The 20,231-nt window shown below is 36.0% G+C and overlaps 1 protein-coding gene across 1 annotated transcript; it reads right to left on the bottom strand.

The window, feature by feature from the left end:
* Positions 1-515: 515 nt before the first annotated feature.
* On the bottom strand, positions 516-18,560 carry LOC140164839 (death-associated protein kinase 1-like). The gene is made up of 14 exons (XM_072188219.1): positions 18,066-18,560; positions 17,198-17,293; positions 16,201-16,299; positions 15,434-15,586; positions 13,539-13,637; positions 11,919-11,984; positions 11,086-11,214; positions 10,452-10,700; positions 9,764-9,866; positions 8,178-8,338; positions 6,600-6,791; positions 5,352-5,599; positions 3,607-4,495; positions 516-2,180 (listed from the first exon to the last, which is right to left on the bottom strand). Exons 1-14 carry the CDS (start codon positions 18,132-18,134, stop codon positions 1,806-1,808), a joined length of 2,928 nt encoding a protein of 975 aa, XP_072044320.1. The 5' UTR covers positions 18,135-18,560; the 3' UTR covers positions 516-1,805.
* Between the last annotated feature and the right edge of the window lie 1,671 nt (positions 18,561-20,231).

Below are 20,231 nucleotides of genomic sequence, written 5' to 3'. Positions count from 1 at the left end.
GCTTTATTTCTGTTCAAATAATTTATCCAATATATAATGCTTGCAGATAGTATATACAAAGTTGTTAACAAACTGATTATCTTATTCCACGTCAAGATGCAGCAATTGCTTAAAATAAGAACGTAATTACTTGGTCTAGTCAAATTCTGGCAAATTTCACTAACATTTGTGTGTCTTTTGAACCCTTCGATGCTTTCTTCTCATATAAAACTTGTTTCATTTTGATTTGAAGTACCAAGGCATGCCAGGGAGCTAAAATAGGAACAAAATATTTATCCTGAGTAAGCAGTTGGACAACCGCATCATAAAAACATTTTTTATGGAGATTATCCAAAGCTACAATATGATGCTTACTAAACTTTCGGCTTCAGTTTTTAACCGTTTCCAACATACCAAATCTGTATTCAGTTTAGCCAGCATATCTAAATAACCAAAAATCACATTTTAGTTAAATAACTTTTATTTTGTAAGCAAGATTAAGAGTATACTCATGGGTAATTTTAATATCCTGGCACGTAAGGTAACAGAGATGTGATGATGGAGGTAGAACTTTCTGAATGACCCTCATACACAGTTTAAAATATAGAATTGCACTACAACCCATTTGAGCTAATGGTAGAAATAGATTCATGAAGTGTTTTAAGGTAATGTAAACAATATGTTGATGACGAAACCTGACAAAAAACAGTAGGGATATTGACACTACTACAATTCATAAATTATTGATAAAATTTATTTAACTTTTGATATTTTCTTTATCATCATTTATTTTATTTCCATATCAAATAAATACATAATTACATACATCAAAATCAGACATTATTAAATTATCAAAATACATCAAAATCGGAAAAAATAACTTAATTACAACAATTAACAAAACATGTAATGGAGGAGAAGGCTGGAAGGCCAAATAGGCCTGTAAAATGCCTTCCCCTGTAGGGGTAGAAACAGAAACAAACAAACAAAAAATATTTAAAAAACAAAATACAAAGCCAAATAGTACAATTACGGAACGAGACAAGGACGGGGCTCAAAGAAATTTATAAACCATAGGTTAAATTTGTTTTAAGTGCTCAAAGTAAGTTGAAATTAGCTTTTGCTTAAATTGATTACGGAAATGTTTAACTGATGTAGATTGCTTAAATTCATTTTCTAGTGTATTCCAAAGATAGGGACCGCTAGTACGAACTGAATGATCCGAAAATGTTTTCTTATTTTTAGTTAGATTGTAGTTGTTACAGTGTCTTGTCGAATAGTTGTGGATATCAGACCGTTTCTTAAAGTAATATTTAAATGAGGAAGCGCCTTTTGTTAGAAGTCACACATGATTAAAGTGGATAACCTCTATTGTGCATTGGGCCAAAATAAGGTAAAATTGCACAATTTTGCATGCACTGGTACATCAAATGCATGGCATCATTTCATTGATTGGCCTATAATTCTGTGACCATGGGTCATTTTTGCTACAGGTATGATTACATTTAGGTGTATATTGTATATAAATTTATTTATATACAATTTATTTCAGGTTTGATTATTTCAGGCTGTTTTAACATCAGCTGCATGACTTTGCTATTTCCCCCTTTTGTCAAGGCCAGGAGAGTGCATAGAGACATTTAATACATTTGAAGACACTATAATTTTTAAGTATATAGATCAGCACATGCCACTGGCTTCACAGATTGTACCCATGTATCTCCCATTTCAAAAAGGAAATCTATGCCAGTGGATACACATTGACAAAAGTGTGACAGTGCCAAAGACACGATCATGGCTTATCAAGCTTTTGCATGTATATCTGATTATTTCTGTGGTGACCTTAGACATGTGAAAATCTCATGTTCAGATACAATGTGTCTGTATGATTCTTGTAGGTTAGCTTGTACATGAACTCCTACTCCCTTCATCAAGGACTTCCACCATGTTGATACTTTCAGCTTGAGTAGCTCAGTGATGATATCTTTCATGCCAGTGAACATGTTAGGGCCTTTGCATTTTTGTTCTAATTTTGCAGCAGTTTCCTCTGGAAAGCAATGGTGTAAATGGTCCATGAGAGTATTTGGCTGTGCACTGCGATGTACTTCTTTACTTGATCTTCTCAAAGCTGCTCGATGAGCTAGGACCTCCAGAGACAATCCTGGTGAAATGTCACCTTCAGTTACTGAAATTGACGGATCCTATATAGGTTAAAATAAAAACAAAAGTACAGGATGTAAAGTATTATCCCATAATTCTTGATTCATTGTCTTTCCTTTTTATTTCAATTTACTGATAATAAAGTAATCTAATCTGTCAAACAATATATCCAATAACATTTAGAACTATAGATAATAAATATTTATATTGTTGTGAACCCGTTATTTTGGGGTATCACAATGATTATTAATTAATAGACAGAAATTCAACAACCAAGAGCAAAACATAAATTGATGATTCACTTAGGTCCGTATGCACAAAAGAGTTAGACCAGGTCTAAAGTTAGACCTGGTCTAAGTGGAATTTTATCCCAGGAGAAAGGACATTTTCCTTTACATTTGCTTCAGTTATTTTGTATTATTTTTGACCTTTGCATTTAAATCTTAAGATTTTGCTAGCTACTCTAGGAAGGAAATAAGAGTAAAGGATCATTCCTGATGGAAATAAATTCCACTTAGACCAGGTCTAACTTTAGACCTGGTCTAACTCTTTTGTGCATACGGACCTTAAGGTTTTGTTTATGGTATATCTCCTGAACATGCTACGAATAAACACACATAGATGCACTCCAGTGGCTAAAACCAATACCTTTATTCTCTAAATAGACAATTCTTATAAAGGCCATAAATGGACATAATATTATTAAAACGTGATCTAACAGGATCATAACAATATGGCAGGATAATGAGGGTATATTTTTCCAGTTTTAGCCACTTAACTTATAAACTGCAGTGTACTTCTTAATATAGGACTATTTCCATAGGTCTTGTGATTCTTGAGTTAAGGTTGAAAATATACCAAGACATTGAAGACAAATGTTTTGGTGTTCCTCCACCTCCCTGAGAAAAATCGTGGACATGGGGCAGACATGACGTAAACCATTGCAGCCAAACCACACCCAAAAAATTAAAGATTATAAAATTTGATTTGTATCTGTGCAGAGATAGTCATTCAAATCAGACTTGTGGTATAGTTTACAAATATCAATAATATTATCCATTTTGCAAGAATGTTGAAAATTGGACATTACTAGCGTTGGTGGGTGCTGCTGTTGGCTGCATAAAATTTTAGTAACAGCAAAAAATAGCAAAAGGTCATCAATTAAGGCAGTCAATAGGATAAAAGGCTCTGGACATAATTTATAATGCTCTATCATTCTAGTGACACTATTCCATGCTGTGCTAAAAATTAATAAATGAATATACATAATATACATTTGCACACAGAATTAAACAATTGCATCTTCAGCAAGTTCTTGAATGTCTGGACCAAAACAGAGCATTGTATGTCTAAAATGAAAAGAGTTCCATAATACTGCTGGTATTTCCAGCACAAGTTTCTGATTGACTATTTTATTGACTGACTAGATGTCAATATCATTCAAAAAGAGAGAAGAAGTTCACCTACCTGTCCAGCATTTCTAAGCATATTGGTGAGAATGCTTTTAGCTTCTTGATTGTCAACCAATCCAGGCATGGACAAGATGTGTAGAAGTTCACCGACAGTATGACTTCCTCCTTTGTCCCATTCATCTAGAACAGCTGAAGTCATAGATGGGCCCTGAAGATGTGTCTCCATTTGCTCAAGCCGACTCTCTGAGATCCTACATGCTTCACCAAGACTGCCGTAGTCATCTCTTGTGTACCTTTTGGTATCCAAAGCCACCTCGAGCTTCTGCTTGGCTTGCTTTGTCATGCCCCATTCCAGCTTGCAATCAAGACCACATTCCTCCACGAACATCATGTCATAACCTTTGCACACAATGCTTGCTACTTCATCTGTGTTGTGTGTGCCTTCCTCATGGATGACCCCATCTCCTTGAATAGCTTCTATAAGCTGCTCTTTGGTGTAACCTCTGACTTTGTCAAGATCCTTCAACTTTTCCACTTCTGTTGAACTTAGATACTTCTTTCTTACACATGTACCTGGTGATCTATCTTCCAACTCGTAATCAATTGTAGCCTCAATATCCTTCAGCATTTGATGACATTTCTCCATCTGTCCCTCTCCTCTTCCACGTACATAGTACTGGATAGCTCGCATGTCAGGCATCAGCTCAACATACCCTTCAACACTTTGAGAAATTTTGAGATCATTCAAGGAGATGACTGGTTTTTCACTCTGGCTTGAATACTTCTTCATCATTGCTACTTGGAAGCATGGAAACACATCTGCACTGAAGAGATCTATCTCATCTCGGCACTCTATGCGTCTTCCGTAGTACACTGTCATGGTTGAGTCCTCATGCCACAGCTTATCTTTCTTGCTCCGAGTCAACTTCACTGGCATAACATACCTGGATGAACAATAAGAAAAAACACCACTTGAGTTATTTGTTTATACAATCATGCATTTTGTATGCAAAACCATCAACTTATTGTAACAAAGGTTTTAAAATGTCCAAAAGGTACTGAAAAAATCTGGCTTGAGGTGCCCCATTTAAAGTTTGTTTGATAAAAGTCAATTAAAGTCAAACAGGGGTCAAAATTTAAAAATATCCCAAAGGAATCCAAAGGGGTATAGTTTGCCCTACAAAGCATAATTTGTTCATTATCCTTCAGATATGTCAAAACACTTTCAAACCACATTGATCTGACCAGATCTGATCCAATAGGGCTAAAGTCAGTTATAATGAAACTGAGATAGAGGCAAAAAGTGAGGAGAAAAAACAGTAAAAAACATAAGAAAATGGATATATAAAAGGCTTATAACTTTGCAAACAAGTATTCAAGAGACCTGGGGATTCAACATCTGGAAGTGTAGGTACTGAGCAATTTAGTAATGGTTGGAACTCAATTGTCAATATTTTGACTTTGGTCTGAGCGGATCAGATCGGGTCAGTGTGATGCGATCAAGCAAAATGAGTCTGATGTCGATCAAATCAAAATTCAGTTTTCAATCGCATTATACGAGCCATTTATAGAGCTTTATTTTGCTGAAAGCCCCATCATAATTGGACTTATGGTTCCAGAGATATGGCCATTTTAGTGCTGCTCAAAACAATAAAATACAAAAGAAGTTGAATCTTATTATTGGTTATATCTCAAAATCAATATTCCAGATATCCGACTCATTTTGCTTGATCACATCACATAGTCTTGTCATGGAACATTAGAATAGTTCATCTACTGCATTTCCTTGTGTAAGCTTACCTTTTGCTGTCAACTTCAAAGATCAACTCTAACTGTTTGAGAAAATCAAGTAGAATTTCATAGTCTGCAAAGTTGGGATACAATCTCTTGAAGTCCTCCATTATGTACTTCTCCTTATCGGTAAGCTTGTTCTTGAAGGAGAACCTCTCTTTGGCAAAGGCTGGCCCAATGACAGTATGACATAACCACTGGGGATTTAGGACCACTGATTTCACTTCTCTTAGCTCTCCAGATTTGACAACATATATCTGTTGAATTAAATAATTGTTTTCTATTTAGAAAATGAAAAGATGTAAGTCTTCATGTCTTGATAAGCATGTAATATATATTTGAACTGATATTGCTATTTCTATAATATTTGATAAAGAAAATGTAAGAAGAGTATAGTTAAAATCTGCATCAGCAGTGTGAGAATAAATAGTAGTTAAATAAAAGTGGAAATCAGCCACAATTGAAAGATGAATTGATGGTAAAGGTCTTTACATCTTTTGTTTAATTATGGCAGATTTCCACCTTTTTTCTACTGTTCATAATATTTGATAGTTTAGTGCTCATTATTTTCTGGTCTTACAATCCAGGTCTCTGCCATTTTATCTACTTTCTTTCTTTCATCTATAGGACTTGTGACATGCAGGGCTCGACATTTACACACGCCCGCACACGAATGGCGTGTACTTTTGGTGTTGGGCGTGTAACTTTAAAAGTACACGCCCGACTGGCTTGTGGAATTTTGATGCTCATATTTGGCAATTTAGCCTTAAAAATGCAAATTTTTGCTCTCTTCATACAAATTTGTTCCACTTTTGAACCAAAGGCCCCTTCACAATTTTAGCCCGATGGCAAAAAATTTCTCGCGCTTTGCACATATTTGTACCATAAGCTTAATTTGTTGCCAAAAGGTGCTGGATTCACTATACTTCCAAGAAATGTTTTCACCCCCCCCCCCCATGTCAAAAAGAAATCTAGAACAAATCACAAGCAGGTCTCAAATCTAAATTGTTACATGCTACATATATTAAAATTACTAGACTATCGTCTATCATCTTCTTTTTTACATTTATTGTAACATTATTTCCTTCAAAAATTTGGCTTGTAAAATTTTTTTTGCCCAAAAAAGTTAAGGTTGAGCCCTGGTGACATGTTGGGAAAAATAAATTCAAATACACTAAAGCAGCACAAGATGATGATATGATCATCATCATTTTAATTATAATTATAATAATGATAATAAAGGTATAAATTTTTTACCTCTCCCATTTGATGGAGATATTCTGTTGCTATTTCAAAGATGTTGCCAAGAACTTCATCTCCAGAATTGCTGTATATCACTTTAACACGGTTGTGAAACTCAGGTACGGTCAACACCGGATATTCTGGGTTGCACCACTCAGTCATGTGTTTCTTGATAACTTCACACAAGGAAGGCACATCCCTTTCTCCCTATGACAGATCAGAAGTTACATAATATGGTTAAATATACCCAGAAATGAACAAATCTTCAAGATATAAAAAAAATGATAATTTGTGGGTTTAAATGACCAAGTCTAATACTTGCAGTGACAACTGTCCAAGACCCTGTACACATTAAAACACTTATTTTGATGAAGATTAATTTAATAAATGTTGATTAGTCAATTAAGCATGCCTACACACTGCACTTTAATTAAGATGTGACTGCGTACACACTAGCAGAAAACTGACATAGATCAAAATAAGCATATTTATCGCCAGATGGCAGTCTTACCTATACACCAGGCACAAAAAGAAACTCGTCAGTTATATTCATCCTTACTGTTCAATAACTTGATAATTTTGGATTATTCTGAAATATACATTTTGTTAATTGGACTTTTCTTTCTCATTTGACACTCTGTTCGTGAACATTGAGCAAGAATTGACCTAGATATGCGCCTCCAAACTCTCAAACCCCAAAATGAAAAGTTGCAATTTTAACGATTCAATTGTGCTTGTTACACTGTGTGTTTTATCGATTGGCCCGTGGTGCTTGTGTGCAATACAACGATGCATCCCCATTGAAAATCGTTGAAAATGCAACTTTTGATTTCGGGGTTTGAGGCTTTGGAGGCGCATATCTTGGTCAATTCTTGTTCGTTTTTCACGAACAGGGTGTCAAATGAGAAAGCAAAGTCCAATTAACAAAATGTATATTTCAGAATTCTCCAAAATTATCAAGTTATTGAACAGCGAGGATGAATATAACTGACGAGTTTCTTTTTGTGCCTGGTGTACTTCTGATTCAGGGACCAAAATGTATACACTATAAGCATAAATCAAATGAAAATAGTCCCAAAAAGCTAGCTCAACCAGGTTCATGCATAATAAATATATAAATTTAGCCATGACGTGGATGAAGGTTGATATAATATTCCGAAGAAGTTGTCCATCGGCAAATAAGCAATGATGCTTCAATGATGAACATAATTATTGCAATAACGTGATCCAAGTAAATAAACTGGTTCAAACCAAAGATAACACAAGCCTTTTATCCACATTTATTCCTGACATTTGAAACACAATTGACTATATTTTCCCTCATTTTGACGAATCATGTGTACACATTACCGAACTGTTTAATCAAAACAAGCAATCGTTTAATTCAAAAAACCTCTTTTGCTTATGAACTTAAGTGTGCCCTTTTCAATGCACATGTACAACTAAATTCCATCTATTGTCTAACAAAAATGACCAGCTAAACCACCCTGCTTAGGATTAAGATTGGTTTTATGTGTGTAAATTCCTAATTTTGACTTTGTGATTGCATCAAATTTAATAAAACTTTGTATGTAAGTTTTGTTTTCCTTTTACCTTAATATCATCTCCCAATTTGGAGAGAGCAGCTATCAATGCAGTCATTTCTTCAGATTTCTTGTCACGGCAATCAACACGGAGACTGTAATCCCCAATGTTTAGAGATTCCTTGAACAGTTCTTGTAATTCTTCTAGAATTTCCTTGGCAAGTTTTTGTCCTGGAATAAGATACGATTTAAAACAAGAAATAACAGAAAAATTATATCATGTAATTCATTCTATCTTGTACTTCACATAAAAGTTTATTTTGTATCTGTGATCAATCAACCAAGAGGATCAACATTTTTTTTCCAAGTAGTTTTGCTTAATTTGACATTATTTTATACTCTAGGTTGGCAAACATGAGCACTGATATGGATTTGATATTTTTTTAAGGATTAGGTAGCAACATTTGTGGGACATGAGAGCACATCAGACACATCAAATTGCATTCTGAATACAAGGATGTCCTGATATTTAAAAAAATTGACTTTTTGAAATTTGATATATTACCTGTTTGACCTTAATTGCCCCCTACCAAAAATGCCTGACACTTTGAAGAGGGTAGCCCAACCAAAATTTGTTCAGTACCCTTCAGGTATACCAAAAGGTTTTCAAACCTTCTTGAATAAATTCATCAGGACTGTTCCATAAAACTGTATATTTTTTCATATACTAGTCCCAGTTAAACACACTTACGTGCAGACGTTTCGATAGCTACCAGCTATCTTTCTCAATGCTGATGTTGATGTGATGATCGCTGCTTGGCAACTCTGTTGCCAGATGATTTCTACATCAACAGGTCGTCATAGATGTGACTTAGATTGTACTGGCCCTCGTCTCGGTTCATTGTAATGCTTTGTTTTCTGATGGTGATGGCCTCCTTTATACATCTTGTGTATTTATCACTAAATCTTTGCCTCCTCCCAATTGATGATATGATTATTGTCCACAACATAGTCAGTTATCACAGATTTATGGATGGTTGATTGCGATGCTTTCCTGTTGGCTCTAGTGCAGATATTGGTAGCGACTTTCTCCGCCTCATTTCTATGTTTGTCTAAGCGCTTACCAAATTTGTTTCCAGTTCCACCTATATATGTAAAATCACCGTTTTTGCATGGGATTGAGCAAATGACATCCGTAGAATTAGGCGGCTCGTGTGTATCTTTCGGATGGACAAGAAGATTGCGTAAAGTGCTGTGGGGTTTCATGGCGGGATGGATATTATATGATTTCATGACTCTGGCAATACACTTGGACACCCCTTCAACATATGGTACAACATCACCAATCCCCTGGATTTTGCACTGTTGTCTTTAGACTTGCTTCCTTGTGGCTATTTTGCTCTTGACTTTTTCCACACACCAGTCCGGGTATCCACACTATTTCAAAGCACCTTTAATTATCTTCTCCTCCTCCTCTTTGTCCTGGTCTTCAGTGACAATTTTGTCTTTCCTATCTAACAGTGTACGAAGTACCCCAAGTTTTTGATGTCGGGATGATGCGATTTAAAATTCAGTTTGTGTGGGTGGCTTTGCAATAAACTAAAAACCTTCAATTTAAATCGCATCATCTAGAGTACACAGCAATGTTAAACATACCTGGTATCTGTTCAACTGTGTCAATGTGTGTGGCCACCAGTAAAACAACTGGCTTCTTAGTTGGATGATTGCCTGCTTTCACAAAAGACAGCCAATACTTGAGCTATATGAAAACAAAAAAAAAAAAAAAAAAACATCAAAATAAAAATAATTGTCATTTCTGCAAAGCAAGTATATTAGAATCCCAGCATACCTCACAATCCATTAGCACACCTAAAATCAGGGAAATATATGTTTGGACATTTTGACTGTCTTTTGGTGAATCTCTGCCCCTGTTCCCCCATTCATTGATGGACAAAGTCATGTTGTCATCAGGTGCATGACCCTCCAACATTGAAAGATGGAGAGCGGGGAAGGGTGGGATACAGGGCAGTGTCTCTACTACAAATTCACGATAGACCTGCATCACTCACCTTTTGGTATGACATGCATTTGAACTGTTTTGAGCCAGTTTGCCAACTATATTTTTCACAAGTAAAACAATAGACTTACAGGCCTAACACCAATAAATGCCAGTGGCATTGAGTTGTAGAATATGGAACAGACAAAATTGGCAAATAAAAATGTCATTTAAGCTTAAACTACACAATCAAGATCCAAAGTCCCAATGCTTTTCAATGAATTGAACAAGTCTATTTCTTACACTTTCTTTCACTTGTGGTTAATTTACCTAATTCCTTTGAATTACCTTGTTGTAGTATTCTTCAGCACTTTCATGATCTTCATCCATAAGTCTTGACAAGTCATAAGCCACCAAGAAAATTGCATTATCTCCTCCAAGAAACAGACTATGTGTCACATGGTACTCCTCATGCCCAGCATAGTCCCATATTGAAAAGTTGCCAGCATCTTTTTTGCCAGCATCTTTTATGGAATAATGCCCAATGTCAATCCCTGGTGTTGGTTTGTAGCTACAATGTGTAAGGTCTCCAGTATCCTATTGAAATTTAAATCAAAGTGACAATATGAGTGGTTTGTATTTTACTTAAACATGTTAAAACCAACTGAGGACATTCATGGTTGTTGGAATCAACCCAAAATGTAAAGCAGCATTTAACAATTGCCCATATTTGTTAGGGTGGGTTACCCCCTAGGAATGTAAAAGGTCCATGGTTGGTTGGGTATGTTTCTGGTAAAAAGAAGGGGGCCACGGTTGGTTGCAGATTTTACAGGTAGGAATGTGTGTGTCCTTGTTTTCTGCATTTCCAGTATAATTTGGCTTCAGTGGTTGCACAGTCCCCTGAATGGTATATTTGGTTACTCTTTCCAATTTAAACCCCCCTGATTAACTCTATCATCATCCCTTTTTTACTCATTCTCACTTGTGAACTGTTGCTTGTCAGGGTTTTCTTCAAGGTTGTTTTCCCAGCTTCAGGCTCCCCAATTAGAAACAATTTCACTCTGTCTAGCTTAGTTTTGCCTGTTTGCAGTAGTCTCTCTTCTTGTTGTTTCTACAGCCATAGTAAAACAAATACATTATAGGGAGCTTTCAATAATAATGTTGCAAGTTGTAACTGCACTATACTTGTCCATCCACTCAACTTGTCGCAAGGGAAAGAAATAAAGAGGAAGAATTAGAAAGATTGGAAAAATGAAAATAAAAATGACAAGAGAAAGAAACTAAAAGGGGGAAACAGATAAAGGAGAAAAAAAAGACAGAAAATTAAAGGCCACAAAGGACATAGAAATGTTGACAGGAGTGAGAAAATACTTAGCATGAAAAAATATCTGGTAATGAAAATGAATGAGAAAATATTTTATTTTGAATACCTATTTTCTTATGCTGTCATAAAATTTTGGGTCAAGACACATTTTTGTGATACCGCCAATCTGAGGCGAAGAAGAAAAAAGCTCACAATGGGATTGACGGGAATTAAATACAACAAACAGGTTCGCCATCGCACTTTATAAACGTGTTATAGACACATTTTGGTTTTATTCATAACTTTTTAATAACATTTAAATGTCGGGTTATATAAAGGTCAAGAAAAGGTTTTTAAAATGTTTTATATGAAAAAACACAATAACAAAATTTTAAATATGATGCCAAAATGTTATTATAAAATTTTTGTGGCAAACATTTTTGCAAAATATTTTGTCAACTCTTAAATAACTAATATTTCAGAATGTTTTACATCAAGTTTTCAAATCTTACCTTCAGATACTTGGCTAACTTAGTTGGCTTCCTGTCTCCAAATGTATCAAGTGGCTGATACCCTGCCTGCACATAATACATGTAAAGGGAAAAAGAGACCATTATTGATAGTGGTGGTTCCCATTACAGTTAAAGAAAAGTAGTAATTGAGTCACACAACATAGCCTAAACAATAACGAAGTCTATGTAAATAAAGTTTTATTATTTTAAAGATAGTCTTCAAAATAATAATCCTTTTGGAAATTAAAATACTGAAATTGAAGAATAATAGAGGCCTTTTCAACAATCTTACTGACATTAATTAAGACAAACATAGCCCAAAAAAAAGTATTGTACTCTTGCTATATTTATCACGTCAATATGGTCCACTATTAATGACACATTTTATAAACTTGATGAACTATTGTAAACTACCACCCATGTGAGGTAACGATCCACTCCCTGAAAAACATGCGAACCAAAGCGAGCACCTCACCAAATTTCCGGAAGTGCAAGGAGGCTTGTCCGGGAATAGGCTGCAGGGTATCACCCCCTCAAAAAGTTTTTTATGATGAATTATCATCATCCAAACCCGGAAATGTTTTTTTTTTTAAATTAATTTTTTTTTTTACATTTCCAGTTTTTTTTGTTTTTTTGGCCACATTTGCGGAATTCCGGGAATTTTCGGAAGACTTACACCTCTGGTTGTCTTGCAACCTTAAAGATACACAGTCCATGTATATGTGTATAAGCTATGTGGATTAGGTTATACTGCAAACAGTGAAGAGCAAGTAAATTTATTTTTATACAATTTTTGGCCCAAGAATCACAGTGAATTTGGGTGTTAACAAGCCAAAAAGAAGATGCACCCTGCAATTTTTGTAAGTCCTGCCCAGATTATATCTATAGCTGTCCAGACCGATAAAAGCGGTTAGGGGCTCTACTCCCTATTCCAGAAAAATACAGTACTAATTTTTTTTAATAAAAAAAATATAATCATGTTTTTGTCAAATGAAACATAGCTAAATCATAATCCCTTAGCTTGTTCTAACTGGCAATAACAATCTAATTTTAATAGTTTTGCAATTAATTTGAGGGGAAATGGGCCAAAAACATGCAATTTTGCATGATTTCTTACAATTTCAGTCACAAAATTCAAAGACTTGGCACAAGTCTAAGACTTAGCACAAGTCTAAGCATTCAGAATCTTGAGTATAGGCTATGAATTGGCATAATTTTAATATATTATTTTAATTTGATAACTGGCCATGAAAGGTATTAGAAAATGTGCTTGCCAACAATTAGAATGCATTTACTAAAATTACTCTTGGTACAAGTCTTTGGGTTTGATTGTCACAGCATACGGAAAACACCCTAAAAAAGCCTGATTTTGGCCCTTATTTGGCCAAATATTGAAAGTTGACTTTCATTGCCAGTTAGAACCAACTAAAGGATTAGGATTTAGCTGTTTCATTTGGCAGCAGTTGATAATATATAATCCAAAATAATTAGTGCTGTATTTTTCTGAAATGTGGAGTACACCCTTGTCTAATACACTACTGCAACTATGAAGTTTTATGCCATTTAGGCCTATGTAAAGGAGGCTTGAGAAAGAAAACCTCATAGATTGTGTATCATTACCACATTCTTCAAGAGTGCATCTGCTCCTGCTTCCATTAGTTTGATACAGTTGTCTTCATTCTTGACTTTTGCTGCAAGATGCAATGCAGTGTTTCCATCCTATTAAACAAACATAAACATATAATCGGGCAAATTAGACTAAGGAATTCCACTAACATTGAAAAAAAATCTCTTCTGATTGCCTGATTCAAAGAAAAAGATTTCATCCGTACCGAGGTACTAGCAGGACCCTGACAGTGAGTTCAGAAGTACGTTACTGCGTGGAAGCGGCCATTGACCCTGTCATCGCGTATCAGGAACTACCGGTCGCGTACGGCGCATACGCGTTATTGATCACGTAGAACACTCCGGCGACCCCCATGTTGCCGTTAGCACCCTATGGCAGCTCCCATACGTGTGATTCGCTGGATTTTATTTTCAGGCTCTGTAGCGTGTAAATTTAGCTGGTCCATTTTTTACAGTGGGGGACCTGGTACTAGCACTTGATTTTGGGCATTTCTTAATTTTGTTCATCCAGATAATGGCTGCATAGTACATCATAGCCACGATTAAGATCAAACTAGAGCGGTTCTCGACTTGCGCGGTTCTCGACGCAAAGCGTCGGCCGCAATGCCTCCACCTTGAAGCGTATCATTTTAACTGGTGCAATTTCACCGAACTGGCCATCTCTAGATGAGAGTGTAGGTTTTTAGAAAAAGTGTAACAAATGAAAGATCCTTGACCCATTTTGTCTTCATCAAAATGGTTTGATTTTGGCACCAGAAGCAAGGAAGTATTTTGATACTATCCGAGTGGAATGTAAGGCCAAAAATGACCTTCCAAAAAATTTAACTTTATATGTTGACTGTACCCACCAAGTTTCATGCCCATACGACAGTTTTAAGTTATTTGACCTCAGATGACCCCTGGGTGACCCCGGATGACCCCAAAATGACCGTCCAAACATTTGACTCTAAATGTTGACTGTATCCACCCAGTTTCATGCCCATATGACAGTTTTAAGTTATTTGACCTCAGATGACCCCTGGGTGACCCCTGATGACCCAAAAAAGACCGTCCAAAAATTTTTCTCTAAATGTTGACTGTACCCACCAAGTTTCATGCCCATATGACAGTTTTAAGTTATTTGACCTCAGATGACCCCTGGGTGACCCCGGATGACCCCCAAAAGACCATCCAAAAATTTGACTCTAAATGTTGACTGTACCCACCAAGTTTCATGACCATACGACAGTTTTAAGTTATTTGACCTCAGATGACCCCTGGGTGACCCCGGATGACCCCAAAATGACCCTCAAAAAATTTGGTTCTAAATGTTAACAGTACCCACCAAGGTTCATGCCCATACGACAGTTTGAAGTTATTTGACCTCAGATGACCCCTGGGTGACCCTGGATGACCCCAAAATGACCCTCAAAAAATTTGGTTCTAAATGTTTACAGTACCCACCAAGGTTCATGCCCATACGACGTTTTTTGCTAATTTGACCTCAGATGACCCCCAGATGACCTTGGGTGACCTTGACCCATTAACCAAACCTACTGGAATTTGAAGACCGCCAATGACCATCCCCCCACAAAATTGCATCACTGTACATCTTATCAGTTCGAGATATTGCACCCAAGCTCGGACGGACGGACGGACAGATGGACGGATGGATGGACGGACAACCAGGAAACATAATACCTCCGGTGGAGGCATAAAAATGAAAGTTTGATGTAAGCAGCTGCAGCAGATCATTATCAATTGACAAGGATTTAGTTAGGTGCTATACATTTATTACATTCTAAAAGCAAAGCAATCAGAAATAAATCCCTTATAAGGTCACATGTTGTAAAAATGTACTCAAATTAACAGATTCTGAAGCAACAAATATATTGAAATAAGTAGCTTGCCTTGTCTGCGTCATTGACACATACACCTCCTATGGCAAGTATGATATCTAGCATACTTCCAGATATTTGTTTTCCCTCATGGTTGTAGCTTACAGGCATATCCCCATCTTCCTTTGGTTTTTCAGCTACATGATGTAAAATGGTCTTACCATCCTGGAAAAAATAACAAACAAAACATCATTATCCAGGCCCTACAGGATCCAGGCATCATCATCAGGAGGTAAAAACACCAACAATCAAGTGAACCATGCCAACTGCAGCCAAAATGATCTTTCATTCTACATTAAAAGCAACAATATATGCCATGAAGATGAAACATAATACTGACATGAACAGACATTTCATAGAATAAAATAGTGATCATGGTTTTAAAAAGGGATTTCTGCTGGAGTATTCTGAAATGTTGTTGTTATTTACCTTGGATTGGTTCGAATAACATGTACACATATTGCGTTGATGCGAACATGCTGAACTGTGTGATATCATGTCATATAACACAGCTAAGAATCAACAAGATTAATGTAATTGTAGTGGTATTATACACTTTCAGTTGGCAAACATGGAACTTTTTTATGTTTTCATATTAACATGATACTACAAAAATAGTATGAAGAACCACTAGTTCATACTGGCTAAATACTAAAACATTAAACTTAGGGTTCAAAATTTTGTTAAAGATTCTGACCCATTCAAATAGGGTATTTCAGAAAAGCAAGAGATTCTGGAAGGTTTCTTGAAGAAATAAAAATACTAAATATGCAAACTACCTTATTAGCTTCCCATAGATTCGCTCCAGCTTGCATGAGCTGTATTGCTTGGTTAAATGTTCCTGCCTTTGTTGCTGCATGCAATGGAGAATTATGGTCCTGTGGGTGTATAAAATATTTGTGATTAAAAAAAGTATGCAAAGTTGAATCCTACAAGTCCAATGGTCGAGGCCACAAAACACATGAAGGATCAATAAGTGATACAAGAGGATACCTTGAATATGTGAACAACTGAAAAGAAAGAGCAAGGTATTCCAACTTGAGTATGCAGAGGGGGACAAAAACAATTAATGTATGCACAATAGTAAGTAAAATTTGATGGCTACATATTACATATTCCAAATCCCACAGAAGTATAAAAATTGCAAAAACAACAAGAACCAATAAGAATCCAGCAAACAGTACAAAAGTGCATTGGAACAAGTAAAGAAAATCACTGTGCACATAAACCAACAAACTAAACCAAACAAAAAACGCTGAATGTAGGCACAGATGTAGGTAAGGTTTTGAAGGCCAAAAATAACCAATTCTAGAGTCCACAGAAGTGTAAACCTGAGAAAATAACAGGTACCAACCAGCCTTGTAGATGAAACTTTGAGTACACTCAAACAAGTGATGAAAATCACTGTGGACATAAGCATACAAAGAGTAGTGAACTTGCTTTCATTGTGTGAAGACAAATCTAGCAAACTTTGCTATTAGCTTGTTGTCTTCACACTGGGTTCAATTTGAACTTGCCACTAGTTTTTGTTATTTAATGTTTTGTTGCTGAAGAAGTACAGTTTACCTGTCCAAAAGGTTGGTTGTTGTTTTCAATCTATTTGGTATAGTTTGTCTGCTTATATGCACAGGGATTTTCAATACTTTTGCATGATTTTTTTGTTTACTGGAAAGTTGCTGTGGAATATCAAACTTCTGAGGAAATAAAATAGTCCATCATAGTACAATACTCATTATTCACATAGTACTTTTAAGAATGCTTCAAACAAACACTTACTATATCCTTAGCATTAATGAATGCTCCTTCTTGAAGTAGTCTGTACAGATTTGCAGATGCACTTGCTGCGAAGTGATGAAGGGGTGTTTCAAATCTCTGCAATGAATGAATACATTTGCTCAGAGTACAAAATACATAACATGACATAGAGTGTAATTCCATGTGAAGAGCATGACCATTACAAAAAAAAAATAATACTAACAAGGACATATTATTTTAGAAAATTAACTGTGAGCTATTCTTTACATAATCATGATGAGTTTTATGAAAGTACCATTCCCTTAGATAGTGAAAGTTCTGTTGTGGAGGCAAACTGAGGTTGATCAAGTCCAAAAAGCAGGTTGAGAATAATGACTGATGCAATAATATAATGAAGGAGTTCAGTGTGGTAAATGGGTGCTAGATTGTAGAATATAAAATATTGCCTTCATTCACCTTTTTAGATAATGAGATTTAAGTCAATCTATAATTTATCTGTCATTACGTAAAGAATATTGTATGATGATCAAAAATAAAAAAACGCTACTTGTTCAAATGAGAAATTCAATGCTCCCAAAACTGATTTAATATTGGCAGTCTGGAAGTTTCAGATAGGTTGTCAAGATTATGCAGCATCCATATCTCTTCACTCTTCATGTTCTTCAGTAACATCATAATCTATTCTTTATCTTACATTTTTTTATAATATTGATGTGAATTGAGATGAAAAAAATAAACTTGAACTTGAACACCACCATGTGATGCCAATTTTTCATGACTTGATTCTAGCAGCTAATTTCAATACCACTTCTATATTATTAACACATCTATAATCACAATAACACCATAATTATGGCAAAGAATTTAGACATTATCTGAATTGCCTTACCTGATTCACAGCAAAAACTTCAGCACCAGCTTCCAAAAGGTAACCTATTGTTTCTTCATCTGAAGCCATGTGTAAAGGAGTATCTCCATTCTAGGGGGAAAAGTTTATAAATTGTGTATCAAAATTGTTCAAATGCCCTCCAGGGGATGGAAGAAATTACTAATTGTGGAAACAAAAACCAGCTTGCATCCAAAAATTGTTAGGGCAGCAGATCATGATGGCTCAACTTGTGGCTACGTAGCACAAATCCAATTTTGCTACAATAGGTCACCACGGTCATCCGGGTAAGTTGTTAACATCCGGGTTATATGCAGTTGACAACAAACAAAACGTAAATGCCGATGTTGTGTTGTTGTTTGGGTTTTGCGCCACGCTGTGCTTTGTTTTCAATGGCTCCTGACCAGAAGTGACATAGCTTCAGGGTCAACTATTCAAATATGGTGAAAATGACTGGTGAAAACTGGGCATGACTGGTGAAAACTGACCCATCACATCAAAACCGACCACTTCATTGGCAGATAACAATGAAAGGAGATGAGAAAATAAAAATAAAATAAACAGAAATTTGAGCTTGTTTTGCCTTTTATATAAAACTTTTTTCTGGATCTGATTGCAACAAAAAAGGTGTCATTTTAAAGCTAAAATACAGCAGTTTATCCTAGTGTTTCATTTCTAAAGCCAAATGGTTGGATTTGATGTGATGAGTCACATTTGTTCTTGAAATATACCCCCTTTTTATTTAATGGACAATATGACTCCAGAACACCCCTATACTTAGTGATTCCACAGTGCTTTGCCGGTGCCTTCAACAGTGCACCATGCCTCCAACCGCCACTGCATGGTGCTCACTGGAATCATAATAGATGTAATCAGAATACTTTTTCAAGTACTTGCCTTGTTTTCTGCATTCACTTTTGCCCCACGGTCGATCAGAAGTTGACATGTCTCGGGAGTACCATATCTGGCAGTAATGTGAAGAAGAGTATCTCCATTCTAGATATAAAAAAAACATCACTGAAAATAAGAGACAACAAACAAATAAACAATATGACTTGTGTCCAACCCTAAGTTGGTGTTTCTATTATGCAATATAACACTACCCTGTTTTATTATAATCAATATTTTCCAGATCATTAGTCCATGCCACAAGATGCTCCAACGCTCAGTTTTAAAATAAATACTAACAAATTAACCCCAAACAAGAACTGTCTTTAAAAAAGACAATGCCATGGATGAAGATCATGTTTACGATGTTTATAATATGATATCCAGACGTGGAGTTATGGCTTGTTAAACTTTGCTCCTTCAGTAAAAGGGTACATTATTTTGGGGCTACATTTTTTCTCTTTTTCCACATTGCTGGTATTACATATCAAATGGTCATAATTGGCGGTCACTTCAAATCATCCCCAAGTCAACGAGGTTCAGGAATGTCCTCTCATTGTTGATTGTTGGTTAGCCCATCACTTGAACAGGATTTAGCCAAAGCAAACAAAGACTAGAGCTATTTACTATAAGTTTATTATCCTCTACAACAATAGGATTAAAAATTGGCGTTTGACTGACACTAAAAGGAGAAACATGTAGGACAATAATTAGGTACATATGAATACAATCTTTATGCACATTTTGCACTGTAACTCGAAATATAATTTGCCCACTTTACGAGTGGTTTGAGATGGACGGTCACATATATACTTAGTCGATCTCAAATGACTTTGTGATTGACAATCTGACAATTTATACTCAATTCACCTCAGATGACCTTGACCTGACCTTCCACATTATCGCGCTTACACCCATCATGTCCATATCTTACTATAAATAGGGGAATGTTGTATCTATGCACATAAAGGCTCCGTCAGTTTTCGATCCAAATGTCACCAAATTCATACGGGAGATCGAGGAATATACGGAGACGGTAATGCGAAAATTTGGTTGAAAACGGTCAAGAATTGGCCTCAAAATCAGTGAAAATGTGGTCCGTTGCTATACTAAATAAACAAAAAAAGGAGTCAGTTATACTAAGCTAGCCCTGCGCGTCGCACGGCATATCTAATGCTGAAACACAGAAGCTAGCGATACCAGCTTGGTAACGCAGCACTACGCCATGGCACGCGTAAGCGACGCAGAGAGGCGTAAGGAAGGGTATTAAGGAGCGTAGCG

This window comes from Amphiura filiformis, chromosome 1 (assembly GCF_039555335.1).
Source record: "Amphiura filiformis chromosome 1, Afil_fr2py, whole genome shotgun sequence".
NCBI lineage: Eukaryota > Metazoa > Echinodermata > Ophiuroidea > Amphilepidida > Amphiuridae > Amphiura > Amphiura filiformis.
Note: the sequence above shows the minus strand (reverse complement) of the source record. Positions and strands in the feature narration are given on the sequence as shown.

Coding starts and splice junctions, on each gene's coding strand:
- LOC140164839 (XM_072188219.1), bottom strand. CDS start 18,134: ATGGCTTCAGATGAAGAAACAATAGGTTACCTTTTGGAAGCTGGTGCT. Junction 17,294..18,065: donor AAGTTTTTGCTGTGAATCAG/GTAAGGCAATTC, acceptor CATTCATTGCAG/AGATTTGAAACACCCCTTCA. Junction 11,215..11,918: donor AGTTAGCCAAGTATCTGAAG/GTAAGATTTGAA, acceptor CTATGGCTGTAG/AAACAACAAGAAGAGAGACT.